The sequence below is a fragment of the Lycium ferocissimum genome, chromosome 8 (genome assembly GCF_029784015.1).
Source record: "Lycium ferocissimum isolate CSIRO_LF1 chromosome 8, AGI_CSIRO_Lferr_CH_V1, whole genome shotgun sequence".
NCBI lineage: Eukaryota > Viridiplantae > Streptophyta > Magnoliopsida > Solanales > Solanaceae > Lycium > Lycium ferocissimum.
The window spans coordinates 55,818,953-55,835,759 of record NC_081349.1 but is presented as its reverse complement, the minus strand read 5'-3'; the positions used below and the strand labels follow the sequence as shown (position 1 = coordinate 55,835,759).

The window sequence follows — 16,807 nt, the reverse complement described above, 5'->3', positions numbered from 1 at the left end:
GGGAAATTGAACCAGTGCTTCCAGCTTGGCAATGAATATGGAAATTTGTACTATCCCATCTAATTATAAAAGTCAAGAAGCTCAGCTTCCTGTTGCTTACGGAACTTGTGTTCAAACAAACATTCCTTCAAGCCCGTCCTTATCAGCGTACCCACCTTCCATAGTCACAAGTCTATACTTCTTCGCTAATGAAGGTAAGTCGGACAAAATTAACACTTGCATAGTAAAGAATGATGATTTTATGCTTTACCTAGTGAATAATATAGCATTTGTGTTGATTGTAGATCTTTAGTTGGTTCCAAAGCAAGATAAACGGAAAAGAAGGCGCCAACAAACAAAAGTCAGTGACAGTTACTAGTAAGCATTCGTGATTAACTTTATTTCTTTTGGGGGGGGGGGGGGGGGTGTGGGAGGGCGGGTGGGGGTGTGTTTCGTTCACTCAATTGATAGTTATTATCTCACAAAGTCACATTTCTTCTTGATTCAAATTTCCTTTAACGAGTCTTCTGAGATAATAACGGTTAGTTGAGTAACTATCTGAGAAATCACCTCGTAATGGGGCTGGGGTGTTATATTCATTTGTTTTGATCCTTCATGTGTTTCTAATTGCTTTCTCCTTCCAACAGATCATATGTTACATCAACCCTGTAAAGAAGAATTCAGTGACTGGCCTATTGAGCTTCTAGCTATTGGGACATTTGGAAATAATCAGAGTCTGAAAGATCCAGGGAAATTGAATCATCAGTCTTCACATTCTGATCATCTAGAAGAACTTACACCTGAAGAAGTTGGAGAACTTCATAAAGAATTTAAGCTACTTCTTTGTGAACAAATTCCTTCTACTTCCCCTGATTTGTCTAAGGGTTCAACGAAGGATCTCGAGAAATTCTTTGACTGCTTACAAAACTTAGAAGATGATAGAAAAGGTTCAGGAAATAAAGAGAGTCATCTCAAGCACAGTTACAGTGTTGCATGTGGCAAAGGACAAGAAGCTCAATTGGAAAACACAACCAGTGGCATTATTGGCAAAAAATCAGCGTCTTATTTCCTCAAGAAGGCATTTCTCTACAGAGGTGGACTCACAGCCCCTCCACCTCCTCTCTTGAGAGATCCCATTTCACAGTCAAAGTTTGAGAAATTAAGATTGGAGAAGGTTTGCACACTCTAGTGTTCCCTTTTCTAGTTTTCTTATTTCTTATCATGTTTACAGAATTTGCACCATTTTGAACAATGTCCTCAATCAGTATTGGCTGGGTAAAGTTACAGTCATAATTAAACTATATTTTATGTACCACCTAGGACTATTAATTACCAAAACAACCTACTCCCACAAAAAGCTTTAATGGGTCAAGCATGTTTCATCCAAGAATCCTGTTGGATCCTATATTTAAATTAGACACTGATTCAATCGTAAGCATAGACGAGGCTGAAAGAGAAACCTATGATGCTTATGCAAGAATAACAAATCCTAGAGATTAGAAATTTAGTTCTTGTTTACTATTGTACTTATAGTTGCTTTAAATTTTCGCTGTGTAATATTGATCTTTAAATTTTGGCTGTGTAACATTGATCTTTCATTTACATATTTTGGGAGAGACCCCATCTATTCATGTAAAAACTTTTATTGATCCACTGTTCTTATGCAGATTCTAGTATGTGATTTTATTTTAAACTTGACAGATTATGCTATCTGCAGATTCTGAGGGCTATCCTGCACAAAAAGATAGTTCCACAAGCATCCAGTACAAGGGCTACCATGAAAAAGAAGTACTTGGACAAACGAAATGTGCTTGAAACTGATGGTGAAGATGAAGAATTTGAAAGTGTGAAGGACAGAAACAAATGGGACAACTCTGATTCTGAATGTAAGTTTTATTATGAACCCTAACTCTTCATTTACTCTTTACATTAACATGACTAGGCATGCAAGAAGATCTTAGGACAAAATCAGATTCTGAATGTAAGTTTAATCAGGGTGTAATTCCTTTTTCTACTAAATACTTCAAATAAACAAGGACTTGCAAGAACCTTTTGTGCATTGATAAACACCTAAATACATGAAACCTTTTACTTGTGGCCAACAATTGTTTGATGATGTTAACTTTGTTCATTTCTTGTGTTTGCATTCATTGCACTAGAGATATAATTGACCTCTTCCACAGCCATTTCTTGGAAAGATGAGGTAACACTAAACTAGATAAGTTGCATCTCATCGGTCATTACTCGTCCAAACTTCTCACCGTGAGTTTATAACTTTTTGCAGATTCAATTCTGTTCCTTTTGGCTCGACAAACTCCACTTCTTCTAAGATTTTGGTATATGTGAATAATTTGCCACTGCATGATATGGAAGAGTTGACAGGCACCATCCAGTGACAAGAATAAACTTTCATTCACTGAGATTTTTGCCATAGCTTATGCTTTTGCCATGGTTGTACGTTTATGGGACTCGGCACACTTCATGCTGAAGTTTTTTCAAGAGGAGAGAAAAATAAAGGGTGTACTTTTAAATTGAATATTTAGCAGATCTAATAAAGGGTGGGCTTTTTTGATGCAGCAGAGATGGTAGTCTTTACATTTACTGTTGGTCTAGTCACTAGTGTTATTTTAACAGGCCTTCCGTCCATGTTCTATTTAACTCATAGATATATATTGTATGGAAGTATAAGACAGAAGCTGTACATCGAGAGTATCTGCAATGGTAATCTGAAAACAATGAACTATAGAGAGAAAAAGTTGAAAATGCATTATATTACATGGTCTCAAGAATGATAATGCATCAGATCCGAGTGTGTGTATAATTTTTCATATGGGTACTTTCATTTTTCTACTAACATTTAGTGCATGTTGAAAAATCCGCGCCCATGTCACACCAGTTCAAAAATGCAAGTGAAAGCAAAGGAAGGGTCCATGTAACATATAAAACGTGTAACGAAAGCTCCTTCGTGCTCCTATATCTGAGTTTTGTTTATCTAGAGGTCTTAATTTTTTACTTTTACAGAAAATCCTTTTGGGTTCGAGGCTTCGCTGCAACAAATGAACTGTAGGCAGCATTCATCTCAGGGAGTTGAAAGTGCCACATTCCTTTGTAACATGCCTTCATAAGATTCTGCTGCGTAGAGCTCATGCGTTGATCATTAGTTGGAGAACTCAAAACAGCTTTTTGTACCCTTTTTTTCTCCCTACCATAAATTGAACCTCCTGGGCTAACCAATTGCTAAGTTAAATTTGTATCTCTTCTATCCTCCTTATGGCTTCCTTCATGTCGATTCTCTTATCATGGTCGCTCTCAGTGCATGCAGCTCCTATATGAAGAAACTTCTCCATCATTTCAAGGGAATCCTTTGCTGTTGCTATCTGTGGATCAATCAATTCTGATGCTCTATTCTCTTCAATTGCTGACCGCGCCCATTGCACAACATCAGTTCCACACTTTTGGTTGCTGAGATATTGTGACGGGAATTTCCCGGTAAGGATTTCAAGAATTATGATTCCAAGACAATAGACATCACTTTTTGGAGAGATTTGTTGGTTTAGTATGGCTTCTGGGGATTTATAAGCAAAAAGAGATTGGAGAGCTTGCGAATTGTTGAGTAGTGGGTAAAAGGCATAATCTGTGAGAAGTGGTTCATTATTTGCAGTAAGAAGAATGTTGCTAGACTTAAGGTTCCCATGAGGCACATCATATGATGCAAACTCTGAATGAAGAAATTTCATTCCACTGGCAACTCCCTGGATGATTTTAACGCGAGTAGGCCAATTTAGCTGAGCATGTGCTATCCCCCGATCACCTGAGAATTTTAGATGACATCTCACAAGATAAAATAAAAAACATTAAGAGTTTATATTAAAGAAGCAGCTCCCAAATCGGCATGTTAAATACTTAAATATATATTGTGAATATTACTTCCAGGCATATTAGGGACCAATTTTGGAACTTCAGAAGCAACTGTAATTATTCAACACTCTAAAGTTGCACTGTTTCATAAATTGTTCAAACATGTAAACTTGCACTCTTTCTATTATTTTTTATTTTTTTTGTTGGGGTGAGGGTCAATGACAAGAATGGAAATGTTTTGGGCTATCTAAGAGCATTTTTATGAATTATGTAATCCCGAGACTTTAAAAAAGTCGTTTCAAGGGAAATTGTTTAAGAATATCAGCAGACTATTTGATAAACATAAATGATATCCCATATGCACATTAAAAAGAAAGAAAGAAAAAGCTAGCATATTGTCAGTATGGGCTGTTTTAATGGACTCCTTAACCATTCAACATGACAGAGCCAAAAAAGAAATATACATACCATGTAACAGATACAACAAGCTGCCTTTGGGAATGTATTCAGACACCACCAGCTTCTCCTCTTTCCTGTAATGGTATGCTAATGGTTGCAATATATTCCTGTGCCTTAACTTGGCAAGTCGCCTGATCTCTATATCAAAAGTTTCCTTATTCAATTTATTCGTCTCCCTCAACCTCTTCACCACGACGGACACTCCATTTCCCAATACTGCCTTGTAAGCGGACCCCAATCCTCCATTCCCAAGGACTTCAGCTGCTGCCTTCATCAAATCAGGCAAACCAAATATACCTCTTTCTTCATTTACCACCACTAGATCGCCCATATCACTGCCACTTCGTGAACGTCCCCTCCTTGAGGATCGCATAGAGGTGTGTGTGCTCATGCTTCTCTTGTTTGAACTTGGAATGTGCACCTTCACAGCCTCATCAAGGTTCTCTTTTTCAAGCTTTTCAAAGTGATCATCCTTGCGTTTTGCCCTAAAGAATATAGCCACCAACAACACAAAGACCACTAAGCCTATAATTATCCATTTTGTGCTGGAACCTTCAGGCTTTTCCCCGGACGTCGCAGCGTTGCACTCCCTCCCTACTTGTTGTCCACATAGCTCTTGATTTCCTTGAAAAGGGTCCGATCCAAACTTTGACAAACTTTGCGGGATTCCACCTTGTAATTTATTGTTTGACAGGTTGATAGATGTCAGACTACCCTGTGATAAAGATGGAATAGGTCCTGAGAATTCATTGTTTTCCAGGTGAAGTTCTGAAAGATATTTTAAACTGGCTAAAGAATCAGGAATTTTCCCTGAAAACTTGTTACGCGAAAACCATACTCTCCTGAGAGACAACATTTTGGAGAAGAAATCTCCAGGGATCTCTCCTTTAAACTGGTTCCCATCAATGAATAGAGACTTGAGAGCGCCAAGCCTAAAAAATTCAGGAATAGATCCTGAGAAAGAGTTGTTTGCAAGATTAAGAACTCTAAGGCCTTGAAGACTACCTAATACATCAACATCAAGATCCCCTGAGAGGCCAACCCCACCAAGAAGTAGGCCTTGGATAACATTTTTGTCACATATAACACCAGCCCATTTCTTATTATTGTCACAAGGATTTGTACCCTTTTTCCAAGAGGAATCAAGACCTGAGGTATTTAATAACAGTTCTTTAAATTCAAGAAGAACCTCATCATCTCCAATGGAAACACAAGGAGTTGGATGAGATAGAAAAAGGAGGAAAACAAATAAGGAAATAAGGTGGAAGAGGACAGCGGCCATTTTTGTGGAGAAACAATGAGCCGCTCTCCAGAGAGAGAGAGAATGTCTCTGATTCTTTTCTCGGGAGGTGTGTCATGGTGTGTTGTTTTTTTGGGGAGATTAAGGTGGATGGTGAAATTTGACAAAGATTTGTGCCAGACAGAATGTTGTCTGAAAACAGATCAGAATGTTGGATTGAAAGAGAGGTACACCTTGCATTGACATAGCCTATGGTGAAGAGGCTTTCTCGCTAAATAGGGAAAATTTGACAATATCAACAATAACATTATGAATTAATGATTTCTTTTTATCTTATGTTATAAGCATTGACAGAAGCATAAAACACAAAGATCTGATAACTTATCCCAAACTTCAAGATGATTATGGGGGATTATTAGTTTCACGACCCATTCACGGATCATGATGGCACCTACACTATCCCACGGTAGGCGAACCATCCCCATATTATTCATCATTTAAAGAAAGGAAATGGGGAAGTTAAATGCATCAAGAATACTACTAAACATCCTTAATAATATACATAAGTACGGAAAATACTTACTCTTTACAATTCCCGCAGAACCTGGTCTAACACAAGAGCATCTAAATACTTAATACAACTCTTTGAATACTGAATAATACAACAGTCTTGAAAGAAACACAAGCCGAAAGTAAGATAGAGGAAGATCCAGGGTTTCTGATAGAACCAGGGGCGGACCCATTAACAAATTTTGGGTGTTCCAGCACCCATTAAACTCAATCACGGAGTGTATAACTGTATAGAAAATATAAAGGAAACAGATAAAAAGTATAAAGGTAACAGATATAAATAGTTAATAGAGCACCCCCGAACTCAAAATCTTGGGATAGAGCACCCCCGAACTCAAAATCCTGGGTCCGCCACTGGATAGAACTGATGGCTCACCTTGAAGACTCCAAAGAAACACCTAGGGAATCAACCACGAGACCTAGAACTGGAACAAGGATCAGTATCTGCACCCAAAGAAAGTGCAGCAAGTGTAGTATTAAAACTACCACGAGTACTCATAGGTATCATAGGCCGACAGCGAAGGGAAACACATATACAAATTGTAAAGATTGAAGTTAATCACTCAATACACCAATTAAACTTAGCTTCACCAACTATACCCCTTTAGATCATATTGCACACTAAGATAGGTAAGCACATACACTAAGATAGGTAAGAACAATTCCCATAAGGAAAATAGAGACAAATCACACTAAGATATCAATGCGTGGATGTAATGCATTGGCCAATATCACACCTGGTACACTCATGCTAGCGGTCATTCCGTCTACTCATGACCAATGGGGGACTTGCGAGGTCCATATACCTGTCACTGTACCGGCTGAGGTCCTTCCCTTTCGGATTGTGACCACTAACCTTGCACAACTTTACCATCGAACTATGAGATACTCACTGTACCGTCCGACTCTACTGCCCAGAACAACGCCGCGAAAATCACCTCAAACGGAGCTCTAGAACTCAAGATATGATGAAAGTACTAGATAGACGAAGTCTGAAATTTTATACACAAAGGTCTTCACATTTGCGACCAGAATGTGGCATTTGTGACCAGATTTCGCTTTTGCGACCAAAAGTTTGCATTTGCGAGCTCACCAGACACCAGCAACAGCTGTCCGCACTAAAACAATCATAAATCCCTCATACTACATCGGAGTTCGACAATTAAAGTTGCTAAAGTTCAAAAATTTCGATACACATCTATCCCAACAATCAAAACTCAATTCCAACATCAAAAGGATATAATGGTACATCAAAGTGTCGTAGGTGTTCGACTTATGCCAACGATTCAAACACCTAAACTTGACCAAATGAAGTCCAAATTCAATTTCGAAAGTTTCTACGAGTCACAAATAATCATACAAAGCTAATGGAACCAAAAAAAATTCCAATCCAAGTCTTATTTGTTTCCGTGACCTTCTTTTCACCATAAATAGGCATATTAAATACTAAAACTGACTTAATTGCCTAAAACCAACCAAATGAACTTTTAAATTAGTTCCATCAATTTCTACAACTCAAATAATATTTCAAATCCAATGAAATCTTCTGATCGACAATCAGAGCACATTTTTCCAAAATGAACAATTAATCCCAATAATTAAATACCGAGATTTCTAAAATGAAACTTTCTCCCAAATTGAACCAAATGATACCTGTCTGAGTTGACTTGGGATTTTTGTATTCACGCGGCTTCGTTGTCCTTATAGGAGTCTGAAGTATCTTGATAATTATGGCAAGAAATCCTACAAATTTGTCCATTAATTCTTTACCATAAAACAAAATTCCTACTCGCATTAGGACTCTGAGCAGGAACATGTTCTTGGACGTGATTCAAGCACCATGTTTTGCTTCCCTAAATCTTTTTAGTGTTTGAGATGGAACATGCCTATAGACCGGTTTCATTTAACCTTTGTCTTACAACAGTCTCTGATCTTTCCACTGCACCTGTATCTGCGATAGAACATGTTTGCAGACCCGGTTTACTTGTCTTGTTCAGTTACTTTGTCAATCATGAACTTTATGCAAACAAATTCCCCTTTTTTGAAGATGACAAACTCATGCTTTTAAGAAACCGTGTAACTTGTTCCTAACATCTCACAGGTCTAGAAAATGAACATCACACTAAGATCAATCCAGGTTAGCATATATGAGTCATAAGCATTACACAGTACATCTTCCCCCTTTTGGCATCATTAAGAAGCCATCTTAGTTCAGTTAAGCATTAATTTGAACTTGCAATATAAAACTCATGGCCACTAGGCTATCACATATATGTATAGTAGAAACATTAGCTCAACTTATATCTTCTTGAATATTTTAAGCACAGAAATAGCATAGAAGTATAAGAGAGCAAAACAATTTTCATTAGAAGATATGCATCATCGAACCGTAGTCTTTAAATAGCAAACAGACAGGTCAACCACACCCCACTGGTAAGAATTTGGATAGCCACAAGGACTAGGAATCATAAGAATGGATAGGCTAAGGAAGACTATGAGGAAGTCTTGGAGGAAGACAAGGGATCATCAGTAAGGGATTTGACTAGTTCCTGTATAAACTGGTGTTGTCTGCCCTCTCCTTATCTAATGTCGCATGCAGACTTACAATCTGAGCATTCAACTCCCTTTGCTCAAGATCATACTTGACATAAATATGATCCATATTTTGCTGATGTTGAACCTTATGAGCTGCAATCTCAGCCACTTTGGATGTAATTTGATCCTGTAAGATTTGTCGCTTAGCCTTATTTCCTTCATCTAGATCAGGTTGGCCAACCAGTTCCATGATCTTGATAAAATACTTTGAGGTATAATACTTCCAGACCTTAACTGGCACTTGGAAGTGCTCAAATATATCAGCCAGTAGAATCCGTATGCAAGTGCTTGTTAAGCAATTTTAGCCATATGTTAAAGCATAAGGCTAGGTAAATTCATCTGAGAACCAGTGTCTAACCACTCCATTAATTTCATATCTAGATAACTGAGTTCACTCCTGCCTTGACTCCTTTGTAATCATCTTGTGAACTACCTCAAAGTACTGGTGATGCAATTTTACCATTTCTCTTTTCTGCACTCTCTTGGACCTTACCACATTTCGGTTGTTGGATTTTTCTAGTAATTTCCAAGGCTATAGCCATTTCATTCAGTGGTGGCCAGTCACTCTTCATATAATGTGCCCATCCTTCTGAAGGCACATGTAGCATTTCCCCCAACACTTGAGCATTGAGAGTGAACTGCACTCCAAGCACAGTGCTGGTCAGTATAGTGTTTGTAAAGGTGGCATTGGTGGAGAACTCAGTAACCTGCTGCCTTTCCATCTTCCTTCCATATTCTCTAGGCAGAAACAAGTTATTCCACCCCTACAGTGCAATTTTTTTTCTAGTAGGGTGGGCATCTTTGGGCCTTCAAGACCAGTAACTACTCGTTCCCTCAACACCTTTTTTGATTTAAACTGAATAGCCCATCCAGCTGTCAAGTTGTCATCTCAGTTATCTCCTCATGGGCTTCAATCTCATCACTATCGCTATGCCCACAAGCAGAGTATACTTCTTCCTCACTATCATCCTGCTTATCTCTCAGCTTAGTCTGAGACTTCCTTTTTGATAAAATCCTTCTGAAAAAGATGGTTGGGACTTTGTGGTGCACCAGTCTTTTCTTTTTTCTTGTTGTTTCTTCTAGAGCTCTCTACATGTGGGTCAGCCTTTCTGCCGCACTCTCAACTCTGGTGCTTATACGTTTTAACTTCCTACTGGCTTGCAAGGCTTTTTCAAGTTCGGCATCAGCCTGCCTTTTCTTGCTTCTAGTGTGAGGTGTCCTAGATAGGACTTAACTCTCTTCTTTCACAGTTGTTTCCTCAACAGGTTTTACTACTTTCTTTCTAGATGCTTTTCTAAGTATGGATCTGAACGGAGCTATAGGAAACTGTAACGACCCGTTTTGTCATTACCGTGATTATTCCGTTATTGCCCTCGTTGACCCGTTCTTGAGTCTCTTTAGAATAATTTTGACCCGAGGAGATAGTTGGCATAACTTCCTAGGCATCGTTGCGGGCTTTATAATGTTTTCTAGAGAAATTGGGCTTTAAGCAAAAATGAGTTGACTCAAAGTTGACTTTTGAGTAAACGGACCTTTTTCAGAAATCCGTTGATTCTGAGAGGTCCGGATGATCGTTTAGAACATGTGTGCATATTCGTTTCTGTTCCCAATGCACTCGGGTGCATTTTGGGACCTGGGTTGGAAAGTTAGTTTTGAGGTATCGGGATTTGACTCGGTCAACGAGACCTTTGATGGGAAATTCGAGGCTAAGATGGCATTCACAGCGCGTTTTTATGTATATTTGCATATTTGGTTTATGTCCGGGAGGTTTCGGGATGGTTCTAAGGGTCAATTTCAAGTTTGGAAGAAACCAGAAAAATCTGGTGTCTGGTGCGCGCACGACGCGGGAGCGAAAGCGAGGCCAAACTGCTGGAGCGCTGGCCGAACCACCGGGAGGCCGTGGCCGCAAAGACCGGCGAGCCGCCGGAACGGTGGCGGTGTTTAGACCGGCCGAGCCGCTGGAGCGGTCGACGGGCCAGATTTTCAATTTAAAAACCTCCTAAAACCCTTATACATTTCCCATAACTTCTAAAACTCGTGAAACACTCTTGGAGGTGACTTGAAGGTCTAGAGAGCCATTTTCTTCCAGGGTAAGTGTCCTAACCTTATATCTATCCATTATGATCTTCTAAACATGATTTCAACTTTGTAATGACTAGAATCAAAGAGGGTTTTTATGGGTTTCATGTGAAGAAAGTTACAAATAAAATTGATTCTTATATGATGTTTAATGATGAAATTGTTGTTGTTCATGCTAGATAATGTCATATCTAGGCTTGTTAATCATTAATCTTCCATCCTAGAGTTGAAATTGTTGAATCAAAGTTAGGGTTGATAGACCCAAATTTGGTAGTTTTCATATAAATGATGATTTTGAGAATTAATTGAGTATTCCTATGATTAAAGTAATGGGTTTTGACCTTTTAGTATTGAATTTGGTATTTTGGTCATAAAATTCCCGTTTTGCCCTTGAGACCCGTTTTTTCTAAATTAAGATCTGAAATTTGACCCGAATAGAAAGTAGCCAATATTGGTATCATTATTCATGGTTTACATACATTCATACGCGATGTGATAGGCTCGATTATTCGAGACGCTTCGAAAGACAAGGCAATGCAGGTGGGTTCGTGGCACTGTTCGGCCTGCTGAGTAGGTTATGGCTTCCCTTTCTATAGATTCCGCTTAGTTTCATATATTCGTGTATTAGAAGGAACGGAGAATGCATGTGTAGGAATTTGAGATTTGGGATGAAACATCAGGGTGGTATTGTTGTGGGATTTGTGTGTTCGGGCTTGTGGCCTGTAGACTCCTTAGGTTGTTTGGTGTGGTTTCTTGAATATTGGTGGATTTTATGTGACTTGGGAGTAGTGGATGGTACATAATTTATCTGTGTCTCACGATGGGTAATTCCGTAATATGTGATTAATTGTGTTATACCATTAATAGTGAATCTAGTTGATAAATGGAAGATAAAATGCACCAAAGATTGTGACTGATTTCTAGATTGGGTTGTGACGAATGATCGTGAGTGTAGGGTGAGATTATTTGTTCTAAGCTAATAGGCTGACTTAGGGAAGTGGTAATAATGTATATCGATTTTATTAACTTGTTGCGTGTTGGGAATTAGCCACCTTGCAGTGTTTTGTGTTGATTGTTCTATTTTGCCTGCTTGATGCCACGAGTTGTTGATAAATATTGGATTCTGGTATTGTCTTGATTACAATATTGTTTGCATACCCACTATTGGTATTTGTGATTCGGATATAATGTTGGCATACCCACTGTTGGTATTTGTGATTCAGATACATTATTGGCATACCCACTGTTAGTATTTGTGATTCGGATACATTATTGGCATACCCACTGTTGGTATTATGATATGATACATTGTTAGTGTACTCTATTGTTGGTACTTGTGATATTAAACCTGATTGTTGATGTTAATACATGCATTGCACGTATTCCGACTCATTCATGATGCATGGCCGATACCCGGTGATGATATGGTATCGTTGATCTAGTGAAATTGAAATTTGATAAATTCTTTTACTTGAGTGATTGCCAGATGGCCGATGTCCGATGATCTATTCTGAAATCGTGTTAGTGCATGGACTCCGCGGGTCCCCGGGGTGGTGCCGCGAGAACCCCGAGGGCAAAAAAGATTCGGGAGTCTGTGTACGTACGGGGCAAAGATTTGGGACTAGTGGAACTTAGACTTCGCGAGTCACGCTGGGTTGTGCTACCGAAACGTCTATATTTTCGTCCGGAGTACATGTGTATGCCGCATTTGCACTATTGCATTGCATTATGATTTGATTTTGAGATGTTGGTGTTATACTTGTGGTGTTAGATTCAGACTTGATATATTCAGACTTGGCACATTTTGGATTAACTGCTTACTTAGGCAATGACGTGTACTTGGATCTGAATTTATTGATTGAACTGTTTGAAGTATCCTATAGACCGTCCGTAAGATTAGCTATATGCTTGATCTCTATGTGATGTCGGATAACTGGTGTCTTAATGATGAGTTGACTACTAGACTAAAACGAACGATTTAATGATATGTGAGTTGCGAGATTATTGTAAGATTTGCTGGTGATTATTTGGGTGAAGTTAATGATTAAAAGGTATTGATGTACAGTGTATGGTAGATAGACGTATGACTTGATTGGGTTGTTATCATGTTTATCTCCGTGAATTCTTTTCTTGATATGTGTTACTAACCATTGTCGGCCTATGATGCTTACTCAGTACGCGTGGATTGTACTGATATTGCACTTGCTACACCCTTTCTGGGTGTAGATTGTTTCAGGTAGTTGATTGTGATATGAAGCGGAAATGTGCGGTGCCTATCTGGAAGGCCTCCTCCCATTTCATTTCGGGGCGGAGGTTGAGTCTTAGAATGTAGTGGTAATATGAAATCATTAGTTGCTCTTTTACTAGTCTAGACCAGGTCATGGGAAAATGGATTGCGTCTGTAATCATGTATTGTTGTAATCTTATGAACACTTGTGTTTATTAAATATATATTATGATGTTTTGCTATTAATGTCGATTATCTTTTAGTAAGAATGAATGTCCTTGTTCAATGGTATGTTATTCGATAGAGGATTCGCCTACTGAGGTGGGAAAGGTAGGTGCCTGCGCGACTTCGAATTGGGTCATGACAAGTTGGTATCAGAGCTTAGGTTACCGATTTACTAGGTACAAGAGCAATGTGTAGTAGAGTCTCATGGAATGGTATGTAGACGTCTGTACCCATCCGCAAGAGGTTATAAGGCATCTTAGGAAAAACTCCCTTCATTCTTTTTATTCGTGCTACTTCGGTCAAATTGGTATCTCGACGAGTCCAATTGGTATCTGGGCGATTCCAATTGGTATATGTGTATCCTTGTTTCATACTCCCTCAAATGGCGAACACTCATTCTCATGCATTTGATCTCATACATTATGTGGTGGTATGGTATGAGAGGTGTCATCTCAATTCAGATGCGTGGCCTAGTTCAGTTCTAGCTTGGGAAGAAGGTTTTGACTTCGATAAAGTTTGTGATAGTATGCGTGGCACAGGTGAACTTAGGGCAGACAAGGATTTAACAATAGTTAAGTTTTTAGTATTGGTATGCGAGGACGAGAGTGAGTTCCCTAGGGATTACCAGATTCGACGAGTATAGTGATTGCGTGTGGTAGATAAGAGAAGTTGAGAGTAAGTACAAACATGACGATATTATGAGGGAGCATAGAGAATCTGAATTCTTAAGGGGAGTGGTATTGGTACTTGTTGTGTACATGGAATTGAAACGTGATAAAGGGGATTTGGATAGAAAATTCTTGGGCACTAGGAAGGAAATAATTGGTATCTGGCATGCTTATGAGTATGTATTTGTCACTGTTATGAGAGTGAGATCCTAGTAACCAAGCAACTATTAGGAGTTATGTCCAGTATCAGATTGAGTCTGAGAGCCTTTGTACTTATTGTGTGGCTTCGATGAGTTTTGTTATTTATAGGTGTTGTTATCCTGTTGAAGTTGATGATATAGTCGCTTGAATGGTTAGGTGTGTTTAGGTTCGACAATGGTTAGACATTCTAATTTAGTGAATCAGCGATGAGACTTAAACCTATTCTAGTCATATGGATCATTTTGGAATTCAAAATAAGGAATGGAATAAGGGAACCTTGGTAGAGGAAAGTGGGTCATTGTAGACCAAGTATGTGCTTCGTTGGATTTAGAGTTTAGTCGGTTTAGACTCCGATGCTTTGAAAGGTAACTCTAATGTGTAAAGTGTGTGGTGTGATTCTATCCCCAAGGTTGGTTCGGTAGTGTGCAAGACTTATGATTTGCGGTAATTGATTTAGCGGCTTCGAGAATTGGTTAGTGTTAGTCGAGGGTGGCAGGAATTAGGTACGCTTTTGGGAGTACTTGAATCTAATTAAATGGTGGTATTGTTGTCTAGTATGGAATAGATGAGCCTGTGATTGTTGTGTAATTTTGAGAAAGTAAGTTTACGGAATGGGTAAATGATGAGAAGTTGTGACCAGTGGCTAAGTGAGAAGTGAGATTTCAGATAACCGACATGTTGAATTTATAGGAAGTGGCTTGTGTGGTACCCTTTTGGATAGTTTCACAATACTTTGCAGTGAATGAGTTAGTGTGTGTTTAAGAGAAAGGATTTGTAGAAATTCATAGTATGTTATGGCTATTAGTGTTTCCGAGATGGGATCGTGTTGTGCTGAGTGTTTTATGTTATGAACAACATTGACGGAATAACTTCGGATGTTATGGGTCCGAAGTGATTATACTTGTTAGCACCAGGGATTGTGAGATTTCGATGCTTTCGGAAGTATTATGGGTTATTGAGGCATTACCATGGAAAGTTTGATAGTTAAAAAATTAATTTATGAGTACATATGTCCTTAGTGTCGGAAAATTCGGGTTGTACTAGGTATGCGTATTGGGTAATGGTAAGGAATCTGAGGTTGCATTTGCAAGATTTAGTTATCGGTACCTTGAGAACAATTTGGATAAGTTTCAGCTTTTAGAGCGAGAACAAGATGGCTGTGGTTAACCATATGCGCAAGAAGAATTTGATGGGTTTCGGATCTTGGAATCAATTTGTGTGGTTGCTGATATATTCTGAAATGGTGCGTTCATTGTGGGTTATTATGGTTTGAATGGAAATGGTAAGATCGAGTTTGTAACTCCAAGGGAACTTGTGGGTTCCAAGTAAATCATTTTAATAGATGTGATAAGGAACGCTTGATTTTTGAGGTTTGTTATTAGTAGTCCTTATGGTGTCTCACCAGAATCAGCCTTTCGGTTAGTCCAATGGGTTGTAATGATAATAGTTGTGCTTCGAAGAGATTCTAGGATTGTGAGAAGCCTTCGTTCTGATCATTGGATGTTGGCAAATCTTGCTCTACGCGGTACTCGATGGTAAGTTCCTAAATAAGTGATTTTAACAGTTAAGAAGATTTAAGACTGACCAAGTTGGCTACGAGAAGGATAATTTTCGATGAAATAGCTTAGAGTTTTCTGGAAGATTTAGGATTCTCTTTTGGGAAGAGTAAGTCATGGTTTCGGTTTGTATTGTGTACTTCTAAGAAATTGTGATTCAATGAACGACTTGGAAAAAGGGTGAAACAAAAGGATTAGCTAGCTCAGAATATCTTACCAGTTCAGAATGTTTTATGATTAGTTATGTCTAAAGGTTCGTGCTATTTAATTTATCTATGTGAGATCCATTGTGTGTTTTAGAGGCATGGTAATCAGGTCTTTTGGCTGAGTGCAAACGAATTGCGGTTGGGGTTTGCATCTTGTTGAAAGAGCTTCGTGTTGGTTGTGATGTGATTTTCTTGGTTACCGTAAGCTTTTCCTACCCTCGTTCTTCGCTCGAGGACGATCAATTGTTTAATTGGTATCTGATGTAACGAGCCGTTTTGTCGTTACCGTTATTATTTCATTTTTGCCCTTGTTAACCCTTTCCTAAGTCTCGTTAGAACTATTTTGACTCGAGGAGAGAGTTGACATCACATCCTAGGCATCGTTGCGGGCTTTAGAATGTTCTTTTAGAGAAATTGGGCTTTAAGCAAAAATGAGTTGACTCAAAGTTGACTTTTGAGTAAATGGACCTTTTTCGGAAATCCGTCGATTCTGAGAGGTTCGGATGGTCATTTAGAACTTCTGTGCATATTCGTTTCGGTTCCCAATGCACTCGGGTGCATTTTGGGACCTAGGTAGGAAAGTCAGTTTTGACGTATCGGGGTTTAACTCGGTCGACGAGACCTCTGATGGGAATTTCGAGGCTATAAGGACATTCGTATCGTGTTTTATGTATATCTACATATTTGGTTTGTGTCCGGGAGGTTCCAGGATGGTTCTGAGGGTCAATTGCAAGTTTCAAAGACACCAGAAAAATTTGGTGTCTGGTTCGAGCAAGACGCGCATTCAAAAGAGCTGCCGAACCGCTAGAGCGTTCGCGCTGCAAAGACTAGCCGAGCCGCTGGAGTGGCCGACAGGCCAGATTTTCAATTTAAAAACCTCCTAAAACCCTTAGACATTTCCCATAACTTCTAAAACTCATGTAAGCACTCTTGGAGGTGACTTG

At 38.9% G+C, this 16,807-nt stretch overlaps 2 protein-coding genes across 5 annotated transcripts; one reads left to right on the top strand and one right to left on the bottom strand.

The window, feature by feature from the left end:
- Nucleotides 1-214: 214 nt before the first annotated feature.
- LOC132068752 (protein NEGATIVE GRAVITROPIC RESPONSE OF ROOTS-like) lies at nt 215-4,288 on the top strand. 4 transcript variants are annotated; one of them, XR_009417493.1, is made up of 4 exons: nt 215-357; nt 627-1,153; nt 1,697-2,182; nt 2,264-4,288. XR_009417493.1 is itself a non-coding variant. In XM_059462444.1 (3 exons), the coding sequence occupies exons 2-3, from the start codon at nt 632-634 to the stop codon at nt 1,886-1,888; spliced, it is 714 nt and encodes a 237-aa protein (XP_059318427.1). In that variant the 5' UTR covers nt 215-357; nt 627-631; the 3' UTR covers nt 1,889-4,287. The 4 variants fall into 4 exon arrangements, 2 of the variants coding, with proteins under 2 accessions (XP_059318427.1, XP_059318428.1); XR_009417494.1 differs by having other exon boundaries at nt 1,697-2,241; nt 3,001-4,288; XM_059462444.1 differs by having other exon boundaries at nt 1,697-4,287.
- On the bottom strand, nt 3,222-5,699 carry LOC132068751 (pollen receptor-like kinase 3). Its single transcript, XM_059462443.1, has 2 exons — nt 4,306-5,699; nt 3,222-3,790 (listed from the first exon to the last, which is right to left on the bottom strand). Exons 1-2 carry the CDS (start codon nt 5,576-5,578, stop codon nt 3,222-3,224), a joined length of 1,842 nt encoding a protein of 613 aa, XP_059318426.1. The 5' UTR covers nt 5,579-5,699.
- Nucleotides 5,700-16,807: the final 11,108 nt, after the last annotated feature.

Excerpts from the sequence above, each read along its gene's own strand:
- LOC132068751 (XM_059462443.1), bottom strand. The coding sequence starts at position 5,578 with ATGGCCGCTGTCCTCTTCCACCTTATTTCCTTATTTGTTTTCCTCCTT. Across the intron at positions 3,791-4,305 it reads CTTGTTGTATCTGTTACATG|GTGATCGGGGGATAGCACAT; the intron begins GTATGTATATTT and ends TAAAATTCTCAG.
- LOC132068752 (XM_059462444.1), top strand. The coding sequence starts at position 632 with ATGTTACATCAACCCTGTAAAGAAGAATTCAGTGACTGGCCTATTGAG. Across the intron at positions 1,154-1,696 it reads AGAAATTAAGATTGGAGAAG|ATTCTGAGGGCTATCCTGCA; the intron begins GTTTGCACACTC and ends TGCTATCTGCAG.